General features: G+C 38.6%; 1 protein-coding gene and 1 long non-coding RNA gene across 6 annotated transcripts in view; one reads left to right on the forward strand and one right to left on the reverse strand.

The window, feature by feature from the left end:
* CASD1 (CAS1 domain containing 1) overlaps positions 1 to 16,533 on the reverse strand; it is a 54,098-nt gene extending 37,565 nt beyond the window's left edge. For 2 of the 5 annotated variants that reach the window (XM_027540152.1, XM_027540150.1), the window contains exons 1-3: positions 15,869 to 16,533; positions 8,058 to 8,154; positions 7,408 to 7,528 (exon numbers count right to left, since the gene is read on the reverse strand). In XM_027540152.1, the coding sequence (XP_027395953.1) occupies positions 7,408 to 7,528; positions 8,058 to 8,154; positions 15,869 to 16,430 (780 nt within the window). In that variant the 5' untranslated portion in view covers positions 16,431 to 16,533. The remainder of the gene's footprint in view (positions 1 to 7,407; positions 7,529 to 8,057; positions 8,155 to 15,868) is intronic. The other 3 variants (XM_027540151.1, XM_027540148.1, XM_027540149.1) reach the window with 2 other exon arrangements.
* Positions 16,534 to 16,575: 42 nt separating this feature from the next.
* LOC113891725 lies at positions 16,576 to 24,702 on the forward strand. Its single transcript, XR_003510867.1, has 3 exons — positions 16,576 to 17,021; positions 19,605 to 19,683; positions 24,554 to 24,702. It is a non-coding gene; the product is annotated as an uncharacterized LOC113891725 (long non-coding RNA).
* Positions 24,703 to 25,167: the final 465 nt, after the last annotated feature.

A 25,167-nucleotide genomic window follows, 5' to 3' on the forward strand; every position in this document is an offset into this window, starting at 1 on the left:
AAACTCAGGTCAGAACCGACCCTGGGACCAGCTGGTCACCGGACCTTGGGTAAAAGAGGGAAACGCACTGCTTGGACACCTAGGGCATCCCCTATTGGAGGAAACTTCTCCAAAACTTCCACATACATAAAAATACAAATGGAAATTTAGACAAAATGTGGTGGCAGAGGAATATGTTCCAGAGGAAGGAAAAAGAAAGACACCCAAAATGACAACTAACGGCATGAAGACAGGCAATCTATCCGAGGAAAGAATTAAGAGTAATGGATGCACAGAGCAGGAAGGTACAAGAAGTTTATACAAGAGTCAGAAAATACCAAGAACAACCAAAGAGATGAAGAATACAACAACTGAGCTGAAAATACACGAGAAAAACTCAACAGCAAAATAAATGAGGCAGATGAATGGGTAAGTAAGCTTGAAGACAGTGCTGGAAACTACTGCTATAGAAGAGAATAAGAAAACAGAATGAAAAGAAAAAAGGACAATTTAAGAGACTTCTGGGGCTCTGTCAAATACACCAACACTAACATAATAAGGGTCCCAGAAGGAGGAGACAAGGGGCCTAAAAATATTTGAAGAGACAATAGCTGAAAACGTGCCTAACATGGGAAAAGAAACAGTCAACAAAGTCCAGGGAGCACAAAGTCCCATATAGGATTAACCAACCCAAGGAGGTACAGGCCCAGAAAGACAGTAATAAAACCGATAAAAATTAAAGACCAAAGCGAAAACATTAAAAGCAATGAAGGAAAAGCAACAAATAACCAACAAGGGAATCCCTATAAGACTATCAGCTGATTTTTCAGGAGAAATTGTACTGGCCAGAATTGAGTGGCATGATATATTTAAAGTGATGAAAGGGAAGAAACTACAATGAAAAAATACCCTACCCAGCAAAGGCCTTGTTCAGATTGGTTTGAGAAATCAAAACTTTACAGATAAGCAAAAACCAAAAGAATTCAGCACCACCAAATCAAATGCTAAACAAACTGCTCTACATGAAAAAGAGAAGCCAACAATTAGAAACACTAAAATTACAAAATGGGAAAGCTCACTGGATAAAGCAAACATATAGTAAAGGAAACTACCCTCACACAAATATAATACATAAACCAGTAACTGTGAGAGGTGGAAAGTACAAATTCAGGATATTTGAAATGCATTTGAAATTAAGAGATCAGCAACTTAATCGTATATATATATATGTGTGTGTGCGTGTGTGTGTGTGTACAGAGAGAGACTGCTATATCAAAACCTCATGATAACCACGAGCCAAAAAACTATAAAAAACCCAAGTACAGCACTAAACATAGTCATTAAATCAGAAGAGAACAAAAGAAGGAAGAAGAAAATGACCCTACAAAACCAAATCCAAAAAACGGCAGCTTCAGCTGCATGCAACAAATTCTGGTACAGTCTTTTTTCATTTTTCTTCTGTTACAAATATTTTCTAATTTTCCTTGTTACAGCTTCTTAGATACACCCATCATTTAAAAGGGGTCACTTAATTTCCAAATACATGGGCTTTTTAAAAGTATCTTTGATATTAATTTCTTATTTTGATATTAATTTCTCATTTAAATCCTTTCTTCTCTGCAATCACCCTCTGTGTTTTTTGTCTTGACTTTATTGAGGCTTTCAATGACTAAGCCAAAGATCTCTCTTGGTGAATGTCACAATGCACTTGAAAATATGTGGGTTATTTTCAAATATTTTTTTTGATATTGATTTCTAACATAATTTCACAGTGGTAAGAGAACAGTCTGTATGATCTCAATACCTTTAGACCATGAAATTTTTTTCATCACAGTTCTTAGTATTTGTATTTTTCTTTCTGACTTACTTCACTTAATATAATAAACTCTAGTTACATCCATGTTGCTTCAAATGGCATTATTTTGTTCCTTTCTCTAGCTAAGTACTATGCCATTGTATCTATATGCCACATCTTTATGCAGTGCATTCCTCTGTCGATGGACACTTAGGTTGTTTCCATGTTTTGGTTATTGTGAACAGTGCGGCTTGACAGATGCATGTATCTTTTTGAATTACATTTTTGTCTGATAGAACATGCCCTCACACCTTGCACAAAAATAAACTCAAAATGGCTTAAAGACTTAAACATAATGATACCATAAAACTCCTAGAAAAGAACATAGGCAAAATGTTCTCTGATACAAATCTTATCAATATTTCCTTAGCTCAGTCTCCCAAGGAAATGGAAATAAAAACAAAAATATATAAATGGGACCTAATCAAACTTGGGGCTTCCCAGGTAGCTCAGCTGGTAATGAATCCACCTGCAATGCAAGAGACCCTGGTTCAATTCCTGGGTCGGGAACTTCCTCTGGAGAAAGGTTAGTTACCCACTCCAGTATTCTTGGGCTTTTGCTGGTGACTCAGCTGGTAAAGAATCCACCTGCAATGCAGGAGCCCTGGGTTTGATCCCTGGGTTGGGAAGAGCCCCTGGAGGAGGGCATGGCAACCCATTTCAGTATTCTTGCCTGGAGAATCCCAATGGACAGTGAAACCTAATGAGATATAGTCCATGGGGTTGCAAAGAGTTGGACAGGACTGAGCCACTAAGCACAGCACAGCACAATCAAACTTAGAAGCTTTTGCACAGTAAAGGAAACCATAAAAACATGAAAAGACAGTGCTACAGAATGGGAGGAAATGATGCTACAGACAAGGGCTTAAGCTCCAAAATACACACATAACTCATACAACTCAGCAACAACAACAAAACACCAAATAATCCAATCAAAAAATGGGCAGAAGACCTTAACAGACATCTCTCCAAAGAAGACAAACAGATGGCCAGTAGGCACATGAAAAGATGCTCAGTGTCATTAATTATCAGAGACATGCAAATCAAAACTACAATGAGGTCCCAGCCTACAGATAGTCATCATTAAAAAGTCTACAAATAACAAATGCTGGAGAGGATGTGGAGAAAAGGGAACCCGCCTACATTGTTTATGGGAATGTAAGTTGGTACAGCCACTATGGAGAACAGTATGGAGGTTCCTCAGAAAACTAAATTGTCTTTTAATAAAATTTTGTGAGCTTTCTGCATACAGATGTAGGCTTATTTACTAGGTTTATTCCTATGTACTGTGTTTTTTAAATTATTATTATTATTGCACAGAGTATATTTTAAATAACATTTTTGAACTCTCTATTCCTGACAAGTAGATATGCAATTAATTTTTAACAGCTTTATTGAGTCAGTGCAATTTTCATATATTTATCTTATAATTAGCTATATTGTTAAAAATTTTATTGTATCTAGTAAATCTTCTATAGGTTCTTTGGGATTTTCTATGTAGACAACTGTATTATAAAATATCAAGTTATTTCTTTACAATCCTTACATTTTCAAAGTACCACCTTTCTTTGGCTGAGAGAGAAAGAGTTAGTTGCTCAGTCATATCTGACTCTTTGCTATCCCATGGACTGTAGCCCACCAGGCTCCTCTATCTATGGGATTCTCCAGGCAAGAATACTGGCATGGGTTGCCATTTCCTCTTCCAGGGGATCTTCCCAACCCAGGGATTGAACCTGGGTCTCCCTAAGGATCTCTAATACAATACTAAGTAGAAGCAGCAATAATGAACATCCTGAGTTTAATGGAAATATGTCTACCATCTTATCACTGGAACATTTATTGTAGGCTTTTAGAATTTTTATCAGAATAAGAATATAAAGGAACTTACTTAAAAGAGAGAGATGATACCAATTCCCTGATACTGTTAGGACTTGTTTAATGGACCAAAATGTGATCAAAATAAGGATTCCATGTGTGCTTTGAAAGATATTCTCTGATATCTTGGCGTATTAAGTACTGAGTTATAAGTTTATAAAATCAGCATACTAACAGCCCATATTTACTTATTTGCTTAAACTATCATTAATTACATGAGCAGTGAGTAATTCTCCCACTATGGTAGACAGTCAGTCTGAAATCAGTCTGAAAAATCTGTGTTTAGCTGACAAGTTTAGACAACTTATATTTATTTTGATAATAAATGTTTCCATCTTAATTTTTGATTTCTAGCTCCCTCACACTTTTATATAAACATAAAATTAAACAGATTTTTAACACGTAATATGTTTATATATGTATGTATGTATTCACATGTGTGTATCAGAGTACACACATACATGTGTGCTTATGTATGTATGTTTATATATTATATTTGATATTAGATGAATTTGGTTTCATTTATTTTTTTCTTCTTCTGGTTTGGAACTACCCACCCTAATTCTATCCTTCCAGTCCTTGCCCTTGGAATAAAGGGCATCTTAAGTTCTAAGTTAAGATGACAACTTAAAGTGTAAAGAGGACATCAGAACACTTTAATTGTGGTCATCTCTCTCCGGAGAAGGCAATGGCACCCCACTCCAGTTCTCTTGCCTGGAAAATCCCATGGACGGAGGAGCCTGGTGGGCTGCAGTCCACGGGGTCGCTAGGAGTTGGACACGACTGAGCAACTTCACTTTCACTTTTCACTTTCATGCACTGGAGAAGGAAATGGCGACCCACTCCAATGTTCTTGCCTGGAGAATCCCAGGGACGGGGGAGCCTGGTGGGCCGCCGTCTATGGGGTTGGACATGACTGAAGCGACTTAGCAGCAGCTCTCTGACTTATATGCTATGTCAGTTCTTTAGTACTGTGTTTTCGTAAAGTGTAAAAAGACGTTATTTGACATAGTTTGTTTAGATTCATACACATGTTTCCTATTTTCTTTAACCATTAATTCAGATCATTTTTTTTCTGAATCATTTCCCTCCTTCTCGAAGTTTATTCTTTGGAAAACTCTTTAGTATAAGTTTATATGGCAGTAAGCCCTCGTAGTTGTTGTTTATTTAAAAATGTCCTATAATTCAAGAATAGAGGAATTTGTATGTTAGGGATACAATTCTAGGTTAAAGCCTACTTTCTATCAGAACATTAAAGCTATTAGTCTACTGTCCTCTGGCTATCAATATTACTGTTGAGAAATATGCTGGCTCAGAGCTTTGTTTGCTACATACAGGGCATTGTAGCTACAGGCATCCATCTTAAGGGCAACCCAAATCTCTATTGCATACCGACTGTTATTGTTCCCATTACTGGACTGGCCTCACAGTTTGTTCCTTTTTTGTGGGGGATGTGTCCCCTATTTCAAAGTCTAGAAATACATCAACAAGTATTTTTTAATCTAGGATCTAGTTGGTTTGAGGTGGAAGGGGCCCCCAGAGTATCTAGCTTGCCCTCTGGCTGGAAGTAACACAAACAGCTTTCTTCATTGCAAGACTTCTCCAGTTTTTAATATCCTAGCCTAAACTAAAACTATCTAAGAGGAGGATATGATATCCACCTCTGCCCAAACTTATTTGACCAGAGCTTCTTACAGAACTAGTCTTCCACAAAATATAATTTGAAAAAAATAAATCCTGCTCTAAAGCTTCTTTTTAAAAATTTTTCCTCAGTACAGAAAAGAAATTAAAAAAAATTATCTTCAACACTCCTATTCTACTTAAAGAATCCCATTACCAAGGCTAAAATAAAATTAATCAACTTTCACAACATGCCAGGCTATGTTGTGAAATATGTAAGAAATATATTTAAAAAATAATGATAATCCATAATCTCTGTCCTCAAGGTGTTCAGAGAGAAGAGAATAAGTAAAATACAACTTAGCAAATGCTCCACCAGTAGTTTAAACTAGTTTCACAATAACTGTCTCTTTAAAACTATAAAAAACTTTCTTTGCAAAATGTATATAAAATAAAATGCATCTTGTTTGACTATTGTGGGATAACTAGGAACCTCTAGAAAATAAAAATTGGAAACCTAGTGCCCAGGAACACCATACCATATTGTAGCTACTTCTGGCCATGGACTAAAACCATTATAGATTTTTTTCAACTAACTGTTGCCAAATGCATTATTCCAATTTTCAAATCCTCTAGTCTAAGCCTAGAAATAGTAAAACTATTTTTTTTTAAATTCAGACATCTATTTTTTAAATGTTTACTGAGGTTTTTTTACTTTAAGCTGTAAGAATCTCAAGTCATTAAATAGTTTTAAATCTTCTGTATAGTTTTGTATTTATAAATACAAATGCAAAATACATTTATAGATATCAAATAAAATGAAAAGTTGACTTTGTTATCTTCTATTATTCAGCTTTAAAATCTATACTGGCTTTTCCTAGTAGACAAAATTGCTACTGGACTCTTCTTAGAAGAGTTCCTAAGGACTCAGTATCCATTACCATCATCATGATGAGACTAGTTAGTTAGCTGTGAAGTCCCCAATTTTTCAGTTTCCTACCACTGGACAAGGTGATGTGTACAGGCAGATTTTTATCATAAATTAACGAGCTACTTACCCCTACAATTCTGAACTTTCTTGTACTTTACTTTTTTCTTATTATTCCCCACTCTCAACCATATGCAATTAAAGACAGAAATGAGAACTTCAGATCACTTAAAAATGTATTAAACAAATAGATATGATGAAATAGTTCACAAAAATTAACTAATGAACAAATTAACATTTAGAAAGATGTTCACCCTTGTTAGTTTTTTTTTAAAGATACATTTTTAAAATTAGAAATTAAAAAGAGCAGAAATTTGTCACACTGTCATTTTAATTATATAGCATGAATGTCCAGTGCCAGAAAGGTTACAGAAAATTAGGTTCCAATGTACATTGCTAATTACAGTATAGATTGAAAGAATTCAATAATATAATCAATAATTTTTAAAGTACTATATTCTTTAACCTAATATTTGCACTGTAAAGATTCTATCCTAAGGAAATAATTTAAAAAGCAAAGTTTTCACACAAAAATGTAATAAAAATGTCCTTATTAAAAATTAGAAAACTACAAAAAGTTAAGAAAAGGGACGATTATATAAGATCACATTATATCCACTCACTAGTATGTTGCCATTATGAAGATACTTACATTGATTTATAATAATATGGTAAATTATGATAAGTGGTGGCAAAGAAGATATCAAATTGTACATGCTAATCTATTACAATTTTGTCTTTTAAAAAAGAGACTGAAAAGAAATATAGCAAAATATTAAAAGGAGGATAAGGGATATTTCTTCTTTATTCTTTCTAAAAAAATTTTTTTTTAAGTTTTTCCATGGAAAGAATTTTAATATTTCTGAAAACAAAAAGTTTAAGTCAATAAAAGGTTTGCCAATACTTTACCCACCACTTCTTTTTCTTATGGCTCCGTAATGGCAAATTATCCCCTGTTATCTTCCCCAAAACCAAACTAAAAATTTTATAGTTTCTTTTGTTCATGTGAAAGGGCACACTCCTCCTGTAACTATTCAGTTGCCTAACTTCTAAAACAACACCCTAATGAAACGAATAGACAGGATTTTACCTTATTTCCTTCTTCTTTGAATTGAGGATTAATTATTTTCACAAAAGAATAAAATAACTGACGAATTCTGGAATCTCCAATAAATGCAATATGTTTATCTACGAGGCAGTTCTTTGCTTCACTGAAATCAACAAGGAAACATCAATTAGAATACAGAAAATTAGCCCAGGCATCTTCAAAGCACATGATTTGTGAAGAAGTAGTAAGGATTATTATATAGTTATGTTGTCATTTTAGAAACAGGTGGCCAGGTTTGTTTAACCTACCAGTTTGTGTATGATTGATTAATTCGATTAAGTGTTTCATATGTACTCGAACCACAGTAAGTGCTTAATACCCACTCTCTCAGAAAAACTGCACGAGGTAGCTATCCAAGTCCCAAAGCAAAAGTCCTTCATTCACAGGCTATTGCCCTTGGCCCCTGGTTGTCTCTCACCTGAGATAAGGCAGATTGGTCCAAAGCTCTCCCTAATGCTTTAGAGAATACTCCCTTGGACTCACCCCCACTCCTGCCCTGTCAGCACTTCTCTACCGTCACACGGAGAAGTACCATCTGCCACTTTCTTTGCTCTATTAACACTTCTCTACCAGATACTAAGACCCATCTTAGACAAGAAGAAAAAATAAATAAATAGATGAAGAAACTTTACCTGATTTTGTACTTATGCATCATACAGCTGTGAGGCTGCCAAACTTTCTCTCCAAGAAATCTGCCACTTGAGAGAAGGTATTCACATGAGTCATTGCCTGTAATAATTAAACACAATAATGTTGCTAACAATAGTTATATTTTTATACGTTGGTTGTCTATCCCATTTTACCTTTGGAGATGAGAGACTACAGAGTTTTCCACACTTCACTGTACCTTCTAGGTACATACGACTCATCCATGAGAAGCACAGCAACTATTAATATATTAATATTGAAGACAATGAGAGACACTAGGACAGATAATTCACCTAGAGTATTCTTCATCCCCAGTGCTACGTTAATGCTTTGGCAGTTCCTTCTACTGCAAGTTTCCCCTCCAGGGACATCTTGCCTCAAAATAGCCTTTATATCTGTTTATAACCAACCTAGATAGCATGTTCAAAAGCAGAGACATTACTTTGCCAACAAAGGTTCATCTAGTCAAGGTTATGGTTTTTCCTGTGGTCATGTATGGATGTGAGAGTTGGACTGTGAAGAAGGCTGAGCGCCGAAGAACTGATGCTTTTGAACTGTGGTGTTGGAGAAGACTCTTGAGAGTCCCTTGGACTGCAAGGAGATCCAACCAGTCCATTCTGAAGGAGATCAGCCCTGGGATTTCTTTGGAAGGAATGATGCTAAAGCTGAAACTCCAGTACTTTGGCCACCTCATGCCAAGAGTTGACTCATTGGAAAAGACTGTGATGCTGGGAGGGATTGGGGGCAGGAGGAGAAGGGGACGACAGAGGATGAGATGGCTGGATGGCATCACTGACTCGATGGACGTGAGTCTGAGTGAACTCCGGGAGTTGGTGATGGACAGGGAGGCCTGGCGTGCTGCAATTCATGGGGTCGCAAAGAGTCGGACACGACTGAGCGACTGATCTCTGATCTGATAACTTCTACTTCTAGTTGGAAAACAAAAGTTTAAGGGATAAAAGAGAAGACTTTGGAAATGACTTTATATTCAACTATTACAGTACTTCGTGCATTAGTACATCAGAAACCTGGTACATGTTGAAGTATTTTATAAATCTACGCCCTAATTTTCACAACTTCTCTGGAAGGAAGAGGGCTATATCCCTACTCCGTAAATGTGCAAACAGAGAAAGACTTATTAAAAACTTCTTAAAATGCATAATAAAATGTCATACTTCTACAATCTCACAAAGACTTGAAACACTGTTAGTCAAAAGATGGCTGAAGATACACATGATCAATTACCAGTAATAAATGCTATTATTAATATCCATCCTCTACTTCTCTCGATTGTCTCTTGCCTCCACCATCAGGATGACAGCAAACTCCTCCCACTGTGGTTGGGAGAAGTTTCAAACAGAAAATCCCATATAAGCAACCCCCCCACTCCTGTGTAGACTGGGACAGATGGTTACCCTACTTCTTTTGGCCATTTTACTGTACATTAGCTTAATGCACATGACCAATGTATGTGGTTAAAAGGGGGGTTGGAGGCATTAGAAAAGCTCAAATATGTCAAAAGGACGAGGGAGAAATGAGATGTGTACATTAACTGTAGGGTTACAGTTAATGTGCTTCTAAATTTGATCTCCAATTCTTTAACAGTCAATAGCAATCTCTATTTGTTTTACAAATAGTTAAGGTCAGGATGGAGAATCTGGTAAAAAAGAATACTACAGAACCAAATGGTGGAGATAGGAAAGAGCCAAAGATACTTTAAGTAGAACACATCTCTTTTTTCCATCCAGTCATCCATTTATCTGGACAACACACAGATAAAAGGTGATACAAACACAAGGCAACTAAGCATAAACAATGAAAATGTTGATACCACAGTATCATAAATTCTAAAACAGAATATCGAGCAAAGTGAAAATAGTACACTGTTCTGTTGGTGAAAACTGGATAAGGAAAGGTATTATATTTTTGTAATTACAGATGTAGCCTAAGCAGTTTTTTCTGTATTTTAAAGATTTTTTAATAACATCTCTCTAAGGAAACTATAAATAATCAGTTCTTAATTCTTTTCAATTATCAAAAACTAATGCTAGTTCTAAAAAACAAAATTAAGTTACATAAACAATCACAGAGGAGTAAAGAAAGGACTATAGAAACACACAATTATTTCCTAAAATCAGCACTGCTGCTGCATTTTTTAATAATGGCCATATAGTAAAATCCTATTAAAAATCCAGTAAATGTTTAAAATTAGGATGAAAATTCCATATTTACAGCACTTCTACCTCTTCAAATACATCCATTAAACCAAGCACCAAGTTAGTAACACATTTATTTTATTAAAAAGTTATATAAGAAGTTTTAAACAACTGGCATCCTGTAAAGTTTTCCTTTCTTCATCCCTTCTTGTTGTTGCTGTTACTTGACTTCCGTTTCTTAGTAGAAGCTGGGTCAATCTCAGTGTGCGAGATGATGCTGTTTGCCTAACCATCTCTACAGGTGATTTTGTGGAGATGGAAGTGCCACACCAGCGTCTTAAAAGAACCAATTTTCTCCACCAGAAAATGTGTGTTAAAACGCCAAATTCTTCTTTCCCTCTTCAATATTACTACTCAGACATTATTTTTCAGTAGTTCAGCTGGTAGAAAACAAAAGCTCTAATCTCAAGACCCCACATTAGAAAAACCTCATACCAACACAGATTTTAAAGTTGTCACTAGCCAAAAGACATTATGAACACTGCATTTTAAAAACTAGCTGGTTCAAAAAAAAAAAAAAAAACTAGCTGGTCTTTCTGGGAAAAATATTCAACTACCATATTAAGGTAGTTGAATAAATGCTAGTTAATGGTGACTCTTCATAATATATTATATGATGCAAATTAAAATTTTTTTAAAAAATTGTATCTGAAACAGTCTCTGTATCTTATCGTTAAAGTGAAAATTGCTCAGTCGTGTCCGACTCTTCGGGACCCCATGGACTGAGGTCTGCCAGGCTCCTCTGTCCATGGACTTTTCCAGGCCAGAATATTGGAGTGGGTAGCCATTCCCTTCTCTAGGGGATCTTCCTGACTCAGGGATCAAACCCAGGTCTCCCGAATTGCAGGTGGATTCTTTACCGTCTGAGCCACCATGGAAGCCAGTTAAGGTCTACTCAAAACACAGAAACTACACCAGCTATTTTAGTAGAGAGAATGTAGTATGAAGAACTGTTAGGAAAGTAAAAGAATGGCTAAGTAGATAACTGAAAAGGTTAGGAGGACACAGACTTTTACATATTTGTCAGCAAAATAATAAAAATAGTAGCGCTAGTAAATACTATAATACCTAATTAGAAATAAATTAGTCCTAAAAAAAAAAAAACTCTACAAAATTCTATACTCTAAAACTAGTTCTTTTCCTGGGAAGGAAACAGTTTTAAAATCAAATCACTAAATGTAAATCTAAATGTTCAATTAATGTGACACATTTATATTATGTATGCGGTGGGCTGCCGTCTATGGGGTTGCACAGAGTCGGACACGACTGAAGCGACTTAGCAGCAGCAGCAGCTACATGTTAACATACGCTGGCACATTATTTTCCTTTCAAAATTTACCCAGAAGAACCCCAAACAAAAGAAAACAAAATAATGCAGTCATTATTTTCAATTGCTTCATATAATTTTGACAGCTACCTTAATACAACCAGTGAGATGAAAGTTACCAAGTGCTCAGATAAATCAAGTTAGGAACAGAATTTAAAAAAAGAAAAAAAAAAAAAAAAAAAAAGCAACTAATGGGATAGAATTATCTACTTCAGCTATCTCTAATACAAAGATTATCTAGATGAATGGCTGTTTTCCCTTCATTCTGTTATCTTAAGCATAAGCATTCTGGTTTGTCAATCTAAAGTCTCAGGTTTTTATGCATGATTTTTTTATAACAGAAAGATACTAAGAGCAGACAAAGTAAGTAAACAAGTTAAAAAAAACCCTGAAAAACAAACCAACTAAAGAAAACACCTGACCTGCTAAATAAACTGAGGCTTATATTTTTCATTGAATAGAATACCTCTGGCACACTGCACCTTTAGACTGAATCATCTTGACAAAGCTGTGTTTCTTACTATCAACCATGAAAATACCAGACCATAAAGTTTACAATGTGATCTGCAGAATATTTTATTTTCCCCCAAGCTTAGCAAGTTATACTTGTCTGTGTTGAAAAATCACCATTTACAATTTTCTTTAGATAAGCTAGGAGTGCCTCTTTACAAGCGGTGTCATGTAGATCAGGATTTTTCTAGCAGCCAAAGAAGGGAAAGCCTGAGAGACCTAACACTGCTTCTTGTTTTAATTTCTGAAGCTTTGAACTCATATTCCAAACCATGCAGTATTATTTCATATTTGCATTAAATATGCCTATGACAGAAAGGAATTAGAATTCAACAAAACTAAGACATTTGAAGCAAGTTAACTTTATCAATTAGAAAATCTAAATTTAACCAGATTGGAACTATTCTTAAGGCTACTGATACTGGCTTCTTATCCTAGAAATGGTGTCTTTAGTCTGTAATCATAATATTAATATCTTGTGATTTCATAATGGTAAAATTTACAAAAAATGTAACTAAAAGAATAACTACATTTTAAAACGTCATTTTTATGTGAAATAATAATGAAAAAAAACACAAAACACTACTTTCTAAAGTTAAGATCAGAACATGCTCTTAGAACATGAAATTCAATTAAAACCAAAAGAAGCAAATGCAGGGAGGCAAAGAGAAGGAAATAAGGACTTCAAAAATCTGTTTATCCAATAATTGTTACAGAGTTCCTACTATGTGTTAAGCTCTGATGATTTAAGGATGAATAAAATACCACCCTTGGAAGCTCAAAGTTTGTGTGGGAAAGTCAGATACAAATTATTATAATACAAGATGGTAAGTCTATACTATTTACTGTAGAAACACTGAATTCCTAATTTCTACTTCTACGCTGGTGACATCTGAACCAGGATTTGAAGGAACAAGTAAACAGGTCAGATTTTGAAGTTTTAGACATGTAACTTCTAGAAAATCACCATTTATTGGAAAATGAATAAGACAATTCTTGGCTGGCACTGTGAGGTTGAATTAGTATTTCTAAATGATAACCCATGTTCTGACGGAAAACACTTTCTCACTCCTTTTATACTTTACTACTGTCTAAGAGGCTCCAGAAAGGCAGAATATAACATAATAGTATGAGACAGGACTAACTGGGTTTTAAATCCTAGCTCAGTCAGATAAATTGTGTGTCTTTAGGCAACTTAACCTCTCATGCCTCATCTTTAAAATGTAAATAATAGTGCAATTCTCTGAATCTAAGACCACTGATTATAAAATACACCATTATTTTATATAACAGTAGGAAAAATGTTATCAATTAAACTTTGACATGCAATCAAAGTTTTAAAAACTCATCTTGATTACAGATATTAAAAATGGTGGAAGCAGGAAGTGGGAAGTTTGAAATCTAGTAATTGTATCTACCCATAGGCTGGTTGTAAAGACAAAATGAGTTAAGATTTAAAACCCTTAGTAGAACAGCACCTGGCATATGATAGGTGCTCAATGATAGCATGTAGTTTTGCCAAGCTTTGCTTTCTGTAGTGTGCAATTTTTTACTTTCTTTAGTTTGTAAAACAAGAGATACTGAATCTGTGTATTTCAACTGCATTCCCTCTCCTGGCCTGAGGCAAACCCACACTCACGCACTGGAGATTTTCATACACAGCCTAAACCTCTATATGTAACATAAAGTCCTTTTGTATTCTAAAGATTTATGATGCTGTGATTCAAGTGTTTGATTATCCTTGTGTGAAAAGCATTGCATCTGACTGTTTCACACTGCTAAAGCATGAGGCTGGCTAAAAAAAGTTCCTGGTAAGATCATATCACCTGCCCCCCACCACACACCCCGTCTCAAGTTCCTGACATTCCACGTGGGCATGTACACACACCAGGTGTACTGCTTCACACTCAAGACACGGAAGCACCTACAGAAGCTGCTGATGAGCTTCTGGAGGAGGCTTTATAAACAATCCCAGATTGCTACACTGACTCACAAGGTTCCATCTGACATTCTATTTTCCCTGCGGAGGACAGATCTTGAAAGGATGAAATTTATCATGTAAATATAGCAATTAGGATCCATGATTATCAAAAGACAAAAGCACAATTAAAAAAGGGAGGTGGGGGGGACTAGATGTTTAACTTATAGGAGGACCATAGAACACAGTTATAAAAGTTATCTCCACTATCACACACATAAAATTGAGTTAGATTACTATCATCTTATAACAAAATAGCATAAAATGTCAGTGGTCAGAAAATCTTCTTTAAAATGACAATAAATGAATGCATCAAATCGTTGGCTTTATTTTGTATATGAAAGTGTTGGACTTCTCTTACAGCAAATGAACCAAAGTCTTGCCAGGTCACGTGAATGGGATCTATGGGAACCTGGAGGAGAAAGGCCAAGAGGGTATAAGCGATTTACCTTTTTCAATCGATTTCGTGTATTTATATAAAGGGCTATTCATCCAGTACAGCACTAGAGTATAAGATTTTTAACTCTCAAGCATTGGAGAAAACAAAGGGGCACAACTGATCAAAACATCCTTTACTTTTAAAGATTTCCTAAAATGAGAAGCGAGTTCAGATTCCAGTGCCCCCTTTACTGGATATTTTGCCAAAGTATGTGTGACGCTAAAAGGTAAACACCTTAAATGTGCACCTATTACACATTACCTCTTGACCAGTTATGTCACAATCACCAAGAGCTGTCCCGATAATGGCTTCAAAACTACAAGAACCACAAACAAGAGATCCTATCTTTGTTAATTTCCCTCAGCCTGTCAGACTCTATCCTAGTGACATTCTTACAGAGAAAATCAAGGGGAAAAAAAAATCAATCAAGAAGGACAAGTAAATATCCCTTGATTACTGAAAAATAACACGTTCTGAAATAATGAGGTCATATTTCCTTGCTCTTTGCACCAATTTCAAAACCCACAGCAAAGGCCTCCTCTCAGACTGCTTCCAACTTGTTTTCATTGCCCACCTCAACTCCTGTCAACCCATAAGTTCTTTTCTAATATTGGCAGCAGCTTCACTTTGTAAAAAGTGTGCAACCAGACCCCTTTAAACGTTTCTGAATCACAAAGCCTGGGTGACACCTCCTCCATTTGGCCAAGAGCATCTTCTGCCAGCTGTCAACTCGGCCGCAAGAGAAAATGGGGCGGCCCCTGCCGCTGTCCAACAGCTTGGCCCCGCTGTTCCAGGGGCAGAAACGGGATAAAACAAAGGCTAAAAAGCCGGGCACCTAAGGCGCAGAATTGGGCGACCCCACTTGGAGACGAGGTGCCCCTGTGCCGGGCGGCCTTGGCCTTCAGGCGCCCTGGGCTGGCCCGCCGAGGGCCGCCTGCTCGCCTCCTGCACGCGAGCCCCGGGCCTGCCCCGTCTCCCCCGGGCCAGCCCGCGGAGAAGCCGGGACCCCCGCTACCCGCTGGGCCCGGCCGGGCGGGCGCCCCCGACTCCAGCAGTGGCGGCTCGGGGTGGGGGGGCGGTGCCCAGGACCACGGGCCCTCGACCCTTGGCCGCCTGAACTGGGGTCCACTCGGTCAGTCGGGGGCGCCTGGCCCGCCGCCCGGGCCACCTGGGGGCACGTGGGGGTACCGCCTGCCCCGCCCGCTGGGCGCGCCGGCGGGCGGCCGCGTGAGCGTGGGCGTGTGTCGGGCAAGGGGGGCGGCCTCCAGCCTCCGCGTCGCCTCCTCCCGCCCCGGCCGGCCCGGGCAGGGGGAGGGCCCGCTCACCTCGGTAGCGGCGGGAGGCGAGGTGGCACACCGCGAGCAGCAGTACGGCCACCAGCGCCAATACCTTGGCGCTCCTCACGCTGAAGTAGTGGTTGATCTCCCGCTTGCCCAGGTTGTAGGCCAGAGCCGCCATCTTGGTTCCTCCATGACAACAGTGCGCGGCGGAGCGGGGAAGGGGCGCCGCACAGGGGCAGCACTGGGGCTGCCGCCGCCGCAGCCAGGCGAGGAGCCGCCGCCAGCCCTCGCGGCCGCCACCCGCGGCTCCCGCCGGGGAGGCTGACCCCGCGGCGCCCCCGGCGTCCACCTGCCCTTCCTCGGCCGCGGCCGCCTCGGCGGCCTCCCCCCAGCCCCGCCGCCGCTGTTCCGCCGTGCCTTTCCCCCAGGCGCCCTGGACGCCTGTCTCCTCCCCTTCCTCCTCCTTCCCTTTAGCCTCCTGTCTTAAGAGAGGCTGCGCTTGCAAGGGGGGTCCGGTTGCCCAGTCCTCCAGGGTCACGGACCCCAGACTGTCCTCAGGGGTGACCGGGTCACCTGCGGCAGGCGGCGGCGGTGGCGGCAGAGACATGGGGATATGAGGAGAGGGGACCAGGCTTCCAACCTTGGCCCGAACGCGACTCCTGGGCTTTTAATTAGCTTACTGGCTGCAACCTGAGCCCAGGTTGGGGCAATAGAAGTACAGTTCCGGAAGAAAAGCACACACCGTTCCCCTCCTTCCTTCCGCAACACACCCTTTAACGAGCTTTCTACTCCCTAAACCTGCCTAGCAGGGTGCGAAGGCCACCCTAAAGTCACCGGGGCTTATCGTCAGGCTCTCTGGTCAGTCTGGATGCCCCCCTGATGCAAGCCAGGTGAAGACACTGCGGACAGCCTTAGCACCAACCCACCTGTATGATGACCAGTCTTAACTCTTAACTCACTGCTCGGAAGCCCATTTCTCTTGAAAACTTGGGGGCGGGGTGGGGAAGCCCTGGGTTTACCCAGTTCCAGTGAGCGAAAGTATATCAAAAGTACAGAGTGCTTCCTTGCTCAGTCGCTTCAGTCAAGTCCGACTCGTTGAGACCCCATGAACTTACAGCCCACCAGCTTCCTCTGTCCATGGGATTCACCAGGCAAGAACACTGGAATTCGCTCCCTTCTGGAATGAACAGAGTAGAAGGTACAAAACGAGCCTCGCTTGATGTAGGTGTTAGTGAGAAAAGAACTCCACTTTTTTTGTGTTTACTCGAGCGTTGGCTAGGTGGTTGGGCCAGACGTCAAAATGTGTTCTCGGGACCATCATTCATGCTCCTGAAGTTGGTTAATGTGGTTATCAAAAAAGGGAGCACTCTTTTGCCTTTGTTAAACCCTCCTTAGTCCTCCATTTTATTTATTCCGTTAGTTTTCTGGGTTCCCCTGTGCTGCCTTCCATGTGGGAATGGTTATTTACATTTGCTTCCTTTTCTGCTGGAGTGAGTTCCTGATTAGTTAGGGTGTTTTCAGGCTTTCTTTGCAACTTTCCCGTTTAGCCATTCCTGAACTTGTACTTATAGGTCCCTCTTAAAGTGATAGAATGTTCGATATGATGGGACTGTAGAGATCTTGTCATCCCAATTCTTTTCATCCAAGGAGTCTTTTTATTATATTTTTATCTATGGACCCCATATCTTGAAAGATTTTTGACACTTAAATGAAATCACATACATCACTGTCATGGATGTAATGCTAATAAGCAGCAAAGCTAAATAAGTGTACAAACACTAGGCACTGTTCCCTGGAAATGGTTGCTTAATTTTGGCTGTCGTTCTTCTGATCCAAGGTTGATCACATGCTGGGAGAATTAAATCAGATATTGCAAAAAAAAAACACAAAAAAACAAACAAAAAAAACAGATAAATAACTCTGCTAACAGTATACAGTCTACCAAATCACATCTTGGAAATTTCTATGATGTCATCAACAGCAAATTAGAATTTCTGATCAACACGTGATAACCAGAGTTAGCCTGCAGGGTTGATTTAATGCCTGCCAAAAGTAAAGAAACTTGACATTTTATTTAATTGCAATTTCCAGAAGGCTTTCTGAAATGTTGTGAATAGCTTGTGCCCCCCCTTCCTTCCCTCCAGTTCAGTTAAGCCACTCAGTTGTGTCCAACTCTTTGTGACCCCATGGACTGCAGCACGCCAGGCCTCCCTGTCCATCACCAACTCCCGGAGCTTACTCAAACTCCTGTCCATCGAGTCAGTGATGCCATCCAACCATCTCATCCTCTGTCATCCCCTTCTCCCACATTCAATCTTTCCCAGCATCAGGGTCTTTTCTAATGAGTCAGTTCTTCGCATCAGGTGGCCTAAGTATTGGAGTTTCAGCTTTAACATCAGTCCTTCCAATGAATATTAAGGAATGATTTCCTTTAGGATGGACTGGTTGGATCTCCTTGCAGTCCAAGGGACTCTCAAGAGTCTTCTCCACACCCCAGTTCAAAAGCATCTATTCTTTGGCGCTCAGCTTTCTTTATAGTAGGCTTCCCTGGTGGTTCAGAGGTTAAAGTGTCTGCCTGCAATGCAGGAGACCTGGGTTTGATCCCTGGGTCAGGAAGATGCCCTGGAGAAGGAAATGGCATGAAGAGCCTGGTGGGCTGCAGTCCACGGGGTTGCAAAGAGTCGGACATGACTGAGCGACTTCACTTTCACTTTCTTTACAGTCCAGCTCTCACATCCATACATGACTCTGAAAAACCATAGCTTTGACTAGACGGGACTTTGTCGGCAAAGTAACGTCTCTGCTTTTTAATACGCTGTGTAGGTTGCTCATAACTTTCCTTTCAAGGAGCAAGCGTCTTTTAATTTCATGGCTGCAATCACCATCTGCAGTGATTTTGGAGTCCCCCAAAAATAAAGTCTCTCACAAAGTTTCCATTGTTTCCCCATCTATTTGCTATGAAGTGATGGGACCAGATGCCATGATCTTAGTTTTCTGAATGTTGAGCTTTAAGCCAACTTTTCCACTCTCACTTTCATCAAGAGGCTCTTTAGTTCTTTACTTTCTGCCATAAGTGTGGGGTCATTTGAATAGCTTTCCCTCCAGTTTAAAGCTAATCCTTCTCTGCTCTGAATCTCTTCCTGTCCCCCTTTCTTGGGAGTGTTGATGACCCCATCAGTTATCCCTATGTCAGTCATTCTCTTTCTGTGTCTTCTTTAAACTCTTCATCTCTCCTGGACATTTCCCTTCTGCTAATAACTTTATTTTGTTAGTGAAGCCCATCCGTGGACTGTGTTTCTTTGTGTTTAACTCTCCATCTAGTTCCTTCTCTGACAAGCTCTAGGAAGAATAGTGTTGACTTTTCAGTCTTCACTTGCTCTACTCCCATTCTCTCTTCTAAATAACTCAAATATGTTGCCTCCTCTCCATTCCCTTGTTGTTGCCTTGCTTAAGGCATGATATCTTGCTGGAACTTTTTATCCTTTAAACTTTTCTCCCTCATGTCTGGCTCAAAAATTCAATCTTACAGCTTCCTGCCATTCCTCTAACCAGACTGAAATTTCTTAAATATAAAATGCTAAAAACTAGTTAGTGGCTCCACGTTTATTTGCCAGAATGTTAACTAATGCTCAGCAGATTATCTCAATGCTAATATTATATATATAAAAAAAAGAAACGATCTAATAGGAGACAAAATGAAAAATACTGACCACACTTTACTCCTGCCCTTCTATTTTTTTTTTTTTTTCCTTTTTAACCAAATATCTATTTCCTATTGTAGCACAGGAGGTCATGAGGATAAAGAAGAGAGGAAACAGGTTCGAAAAGGACCAGCACCATAGGAGAAGCACAGTTCTGAGGTGAGAATATTTTGATATAAACTGTTCCTGCTCTACTGTGTCCATTTTGTTGGGATTTTAAAATTTGGGTATAATTGACATTTGGCATTGTATTAGTTTCTAGCATACAATGTGATTTGATATTTGTATATAGTGCAAAATCATAACTGGTTAACATTTGTCACCATGCATACATACATAAAGAATCTGCCTGCAATATAAGAGACGTGGAGATGTGAGTTCTATACCTGGGTTGGGAAGGTTCTCTGGAGAAGGAAATGGCAACCCACTTCAGTATTCTTGCCCAGAAAATCCCAGCAGAAGAGCCTGGCAGGCTGCAGTTCATGGGGTCGCAGAAGAGTTGGACGTGACTGAGTAACTAAACAACAACAACATACGGACATGGTTACAGGATTTTTTTCTTATGATTAGAACTTTTAAGATCTACTCTTTTAGCAACTTGCAAATATGCAATACGGTGTAATTAACTATACTTCCATTCTGACTTGAGAAATTCTTTCTCTTCTTTTCCCAATTTTTTTTCTCTTCTTTCTTCTTTGTCCTTGATTGTATCAGTAAAATTTCATTTGAGAATCTTGGTATCATAAGTTTCCCTTCTTTAATTTTACCTATAAACTGCTCCCTCTTCGCTGTTTACCCAGCGTGTAATCTCAATTACTTCCTATTTAAAGCATCTTCCTTAATTCACCACACAATCTCTTCTCCCTTAACTGTCAAACTTCTGGCCTGATCTTTTCTCAACTGTTTATTCGTTCTTTAAATACTTGAAAACTGACTTCTACTCCTATTACTTTACCTACACTACTTTCTTTAGCTCTCATATTATCCAGCCATACCAAAGTACAAGCCAAAAAACATTATGTATCTGTTGCTTTTTTCTTACTATTAATATCATTCACTTAGCTTGAATACTTTTTCTCCTGTACCTCATATGCTACTTATTTAAAACCTTTCTTCTTCCCCCCTTCCCACCCCCCCACGCCCGCCTTCAGCCTTAGTAAGGTATAATTGACAAATAAAATTGTTTAGAGGGTACAAAGTAATGATTTGATATAACCATCCTTTGTGAAATGATTAGCACAATCAGAAGAACTTTCTCCTGTAAAGACCTGCAACACTGTGCCTCTTGGCCAAGGCTCCTTGTGGGAATATGGCTCTTTCCCCGCACGGGGTTTGTCATGGTACTTTTGTTTCTGGGTATGCTTCAGTGTGCATGCAGCAACAGACAGCACCCAATCAGAGTAGGTATTATGTCTCCTTTCCTTGTGCATGTTGTGTTTATTGGGAAACCACCAGTTCTTTTGGGCTATATCCCACTGTGCCTTGTAATCTGCTCAGTTAATGTGTCTATCTCCCTCTTCTTCATTCCTTTCCCCTCCAGATTTTGTGCAGTGGGGCACAGGGAATTAGTACGTTTTGTTTTATTTGTAGGGAAAACTTGTGAAAGACTTAGAAATAGACCCAGATATTAGGGTTGTCTTCAATGGGAAATTGGGCATTGTCCAGCTTATCTGCTTCTGTCCGGTTTCTGAGTCTTTTATTGTCTTTGAATTATTTTGCATTGCTGTAAGTTATATAATACTTATAGTAATGCAAATGATTCTTGTCCATAGAAATGCAAATTGTATCTCATTGGGATTCAGTTGATTATTGCTGTGTGGATATTGAGCAGTTTTGAAGTTTTACATTTGTTAAGCAAATTTATTTCACCATTCCTAATGCCCAGATATATGAGATTCTTTGAATTCTCTTTTGAACCAATTGTAATGTCTTTCTGGTTCATTCATTAATTAGTGAATTAAATTAAAGCTTTGACACATGTTAATTTTATGTTATGAAAGTCATGCTATATTCTCTTCTAAAAATTATCTTTTAATACATGAATATGCCTTGAACTTAATAAATATTAATATTTCTTAAGTTCAGATCAAAGATCATTTTAATGAAGAACATTGGAAAAAATTGAGACACCTTTCTTAGAATTTTTAAGACTATAGGATACAGATGTATTTTCCAAAGTGAATTTGGCTTGTTTGAACAAATGAACAATTTCCTATGCAAGACTGAGAAACTTGCTTTTATCACAATGAATTTCAATATTGGCCTTTTGATTTTTTGACTGAGTGTACCCCAAACAAAACAAAAGCCAAATATCTGATTTGTGTGTATTTAAATGTCAAAAAAACTAATACAAAATAGTAAGAAATTATGAAGTATTACACCATTATTTTATTACATGCTTTTAGTTTTTTTTTTTTTAATCTGGAAGATCTCACCTTAAAAATTATACAGATCTCAGTAATCATTTGGAAATTGTATAAAGTAAAAGTTTATACACAATACTGTAGTCTTCACTATCATGTATAAGAAACATATCCTGATGGGGAAACAGCTCGAAGTCAACTTTAAAGTCTCAGGTCCTTTCTGTCTAAATTCTCTGTTTATCCCCATTATATTCTGGTTCTCAGACTGTTTCAGAGGCTCTTTGAACTTTTCTTCTGCTACCAGTTGCGGTGTTTTCCACAGTTATCTGCACTATTGAGAAAGCTCTTCATTCCCTGCCTTGATAGAATCATTCACTTCGCTGTTTGCACAAAGGTGAAAGCAGAAGAGATAGGGGGGAAATGTGGACAGATCAGAGAGGTTTTAGCAGTAAAACCTGACAGAACATGCCATGGATTGCCTGTGGGAAGATAAGGGAGGAAGAGAATCAGGGGTGATTTCTGTTTCTGCTTGAGCAACTGGTGGCTTCAGGGATCACTTACCTACGTGGGAAAGATTGTCAGAACAGTTCTCCAGTTTCTTCTTACTTACATCAAAGCCCAGACAATCCAATACATATTAAATTTTCACATGTGAAATTCTGCCCTACGCCTCTGCCATCTTCAGTATCCTTTCTCCAGGACAGAAACATGTATCATCCACTTTATTCCCAAATTACACAGGTTTTTCTTAGGTGAAATCAATGTTTCCTATCAACAGTTAACAAATAAAGGGAGACAAGGATGATAGTATAACAATAATTTTGCCCTGAGTCTTACTCAGTGGCTGAGACAAATTCTCCTTTCTGTAGAGTAGTTGTATTAAATTAGCTGGAAATTCACAGTTCGCTGCTTTGAAAAAATCCCTTAGGGAAGGCAAATATGAGTATCTCCCCTTTGTTTCTAAGGAGCAGGATGTTAACCATTGATCAGATCAGAGTCCGGCAACTTAAAGAGAAGAAAAAAATTCTAAATGACCTGCCTGGTTTCACACAGCCTTCTGGCCCAAGTGGTACTGACATTTTCATTAAACAGGTTAAGGAAAACAGTAGAGGTTAATTGACTTAGTGGTGTCTCAGCTGAAACAGACAAAACTGCCCAAGGCCTCAGGTAAGTCTAATGTTGTTAGCAGTGTTCTGGCCTTCCACTTTACACACTCTCACCTTTGAGTGTCCATAAACAAATTAGGATCGCTTCATGTATAATGCTGTGGAGCTCACAGAGTTGTGTGAAAATGTATTAGGTAATGTCTGTAAAGCACTTTAAATGATTTATTCTTTAGCCAGTTTTTCCTAAGGGATACTTTGTCTCACAGGCTTCTAATTGCCATCTAGCTAGATGATAAAGAGCAGTCTTCAACTAAATACTTAGTGGGTTGCAGGAGATGACTCATAGGTCTTTTACTCTGTGCACACAGAATATAAACTTACATTTCCCATCATGAAATTCTGCTTTTCTAACTAGCATATTTTTTGAGGTGACATTTAGATATCATTTTTGGTTTGCAGAAGTGGCAGGTATAACCTTGTGGTTGTTAGTGGAAAGTTTTTACTATGGGAGTAGAATAATGTAGAAAAAAAAAAAGGAAAGAAAGCGTAGGCTTTGAAAGAACATTCGGGGTTTGACACCTGGATCCACCACTTACTAGCTAAACACTGTGGCAAATTGTTTTACCTGTTGAACTTCAACTTTCTTCCTTGTAAAAAGAGGATAATAAGACCTATCACTCAAGGTTGTTTTTATGACTAAACGAGTAATGTATAGTTTTTGACACTTAGGTGATGCTTAATAAAAGATTCGTTCTTCCTTCAAAGTTCCCTGTCACTGGTAAATTTGCCAGAAGTTTTCTTAAATTTGTTCTCTACTGGCTAGCATATGTGTCATGGAGACTGAGTGTTTAATTAATGGAAAATAGCCCAGTCAAACATAGATACAGTCCTTTAGATAATTAAATAATCTTTGGTTTAGTCTGTTAAATAATACTCCAGTATAATAATGAGAGGTCCTATCACCCACCTTTTGCCTTGTTTAGAAATTTTTAATAATTTCTGCTTAACAGTCTGTTCTTTTGATCATAAATAACCTTTAGAGATCTATTTTTGATCGCACACACGAAAGGCTGGATTCATTATGCTTTGGAGTGGTTGTTTACATAATTCAGCCAAAGGTATTAACTGTCCGTGTATGCCTACTTGAGTGTTCAGTGCTGAGCAACCGTAGAGCCAAAGAATTACATTCTGCTGAGTTTTTTCATTAAGAAATGTAAGATTCAAATAATTTAAAAGGATCCATTATTTTCTTCTATCCTAAGATTAGGAAACCAAGCCCAAGAAAACCTATCCACCCAAGCCCAAGAAAACCTATTTCACTCATGGCTTATAGATTCTGGTGAACTCTTTTCTACTTTATGTTCCAAGTATGCTGAGGTTCCTGGCCAGCAGTAAGTCTGTTGCTTCTGACTTCTGGGGCTTTAACCATAAAATAGGTACCAGCCTAGTTTTTTTAGGTGGGGTTGTAGGCATTGCATACACATATAAAATACAACACTTGCTTGTTAATGATGAGATTTCCATATCTGATTGTAATTTATTTTCAAATATGACTCCCAGGTATGACTTTGTATGATGATGTCAAAATCTTCAGTGTTGGGGTGCAAGACATAATCTTTTAATAAGAATTTGATACCTGGTGAAAGGAAGAGGAACCAGAGATCAAATTGCCAACATCCACTGGATCATTGAAAAAGCAAGAGAGTTCCAGAAAAACATCTATTTCTGCTTTATTGACTATGCCAAAGCCTTTGACTGTGTGGATCACAATAAACTGTGGAAAATTCTTCAAGAAATGGGAATACCAGACCACCTGACTGCCTCTTGAGAAATCTGTATGCAGGTCAAGAAGCAACAGTTAGAACTGGACATGGAACAACAGACTGGTTTCAAATAGGAAAAGGAGTACGTCAAGGCTGTATATTGTCACCCTAATGGTTTAACTTATATGCAGAGTACATCATGAGAAATGCTGGAAGAAGCACAAGCTGGAATCAAGATTGCTGGTAGAAATATCAATAACCTCAGCTATGCAGATGACATCACCATTATGGCAGAAAGTGAAGAAGAACTAAAGAGCCTCTTGATGAAAGTGAAAGAGGAGAATGAAAAAGTTGGCTTAAAGCTCGACATTCAGAAAACTAAGATCATGGCATCTGGTCCCATCACTTCAT

This window comes from Bos indicus x Bos taurus, chromosome 4 (genome assembly GCF_003369695.1).
Source record: "Bos indicus x Bos taurus breed Angus x Brahman F1 hybrid chromosome 4, Bos_hybrid_MaternalHap_v2.0, whole genome shotgun sequence".
NCBI classification, from domain to species: Eukaryota; Metazoa; Chordata; class Mammalia; order Artiodactyla; family Bovidae; genus Bos; species Bos indicus x Bos taurus.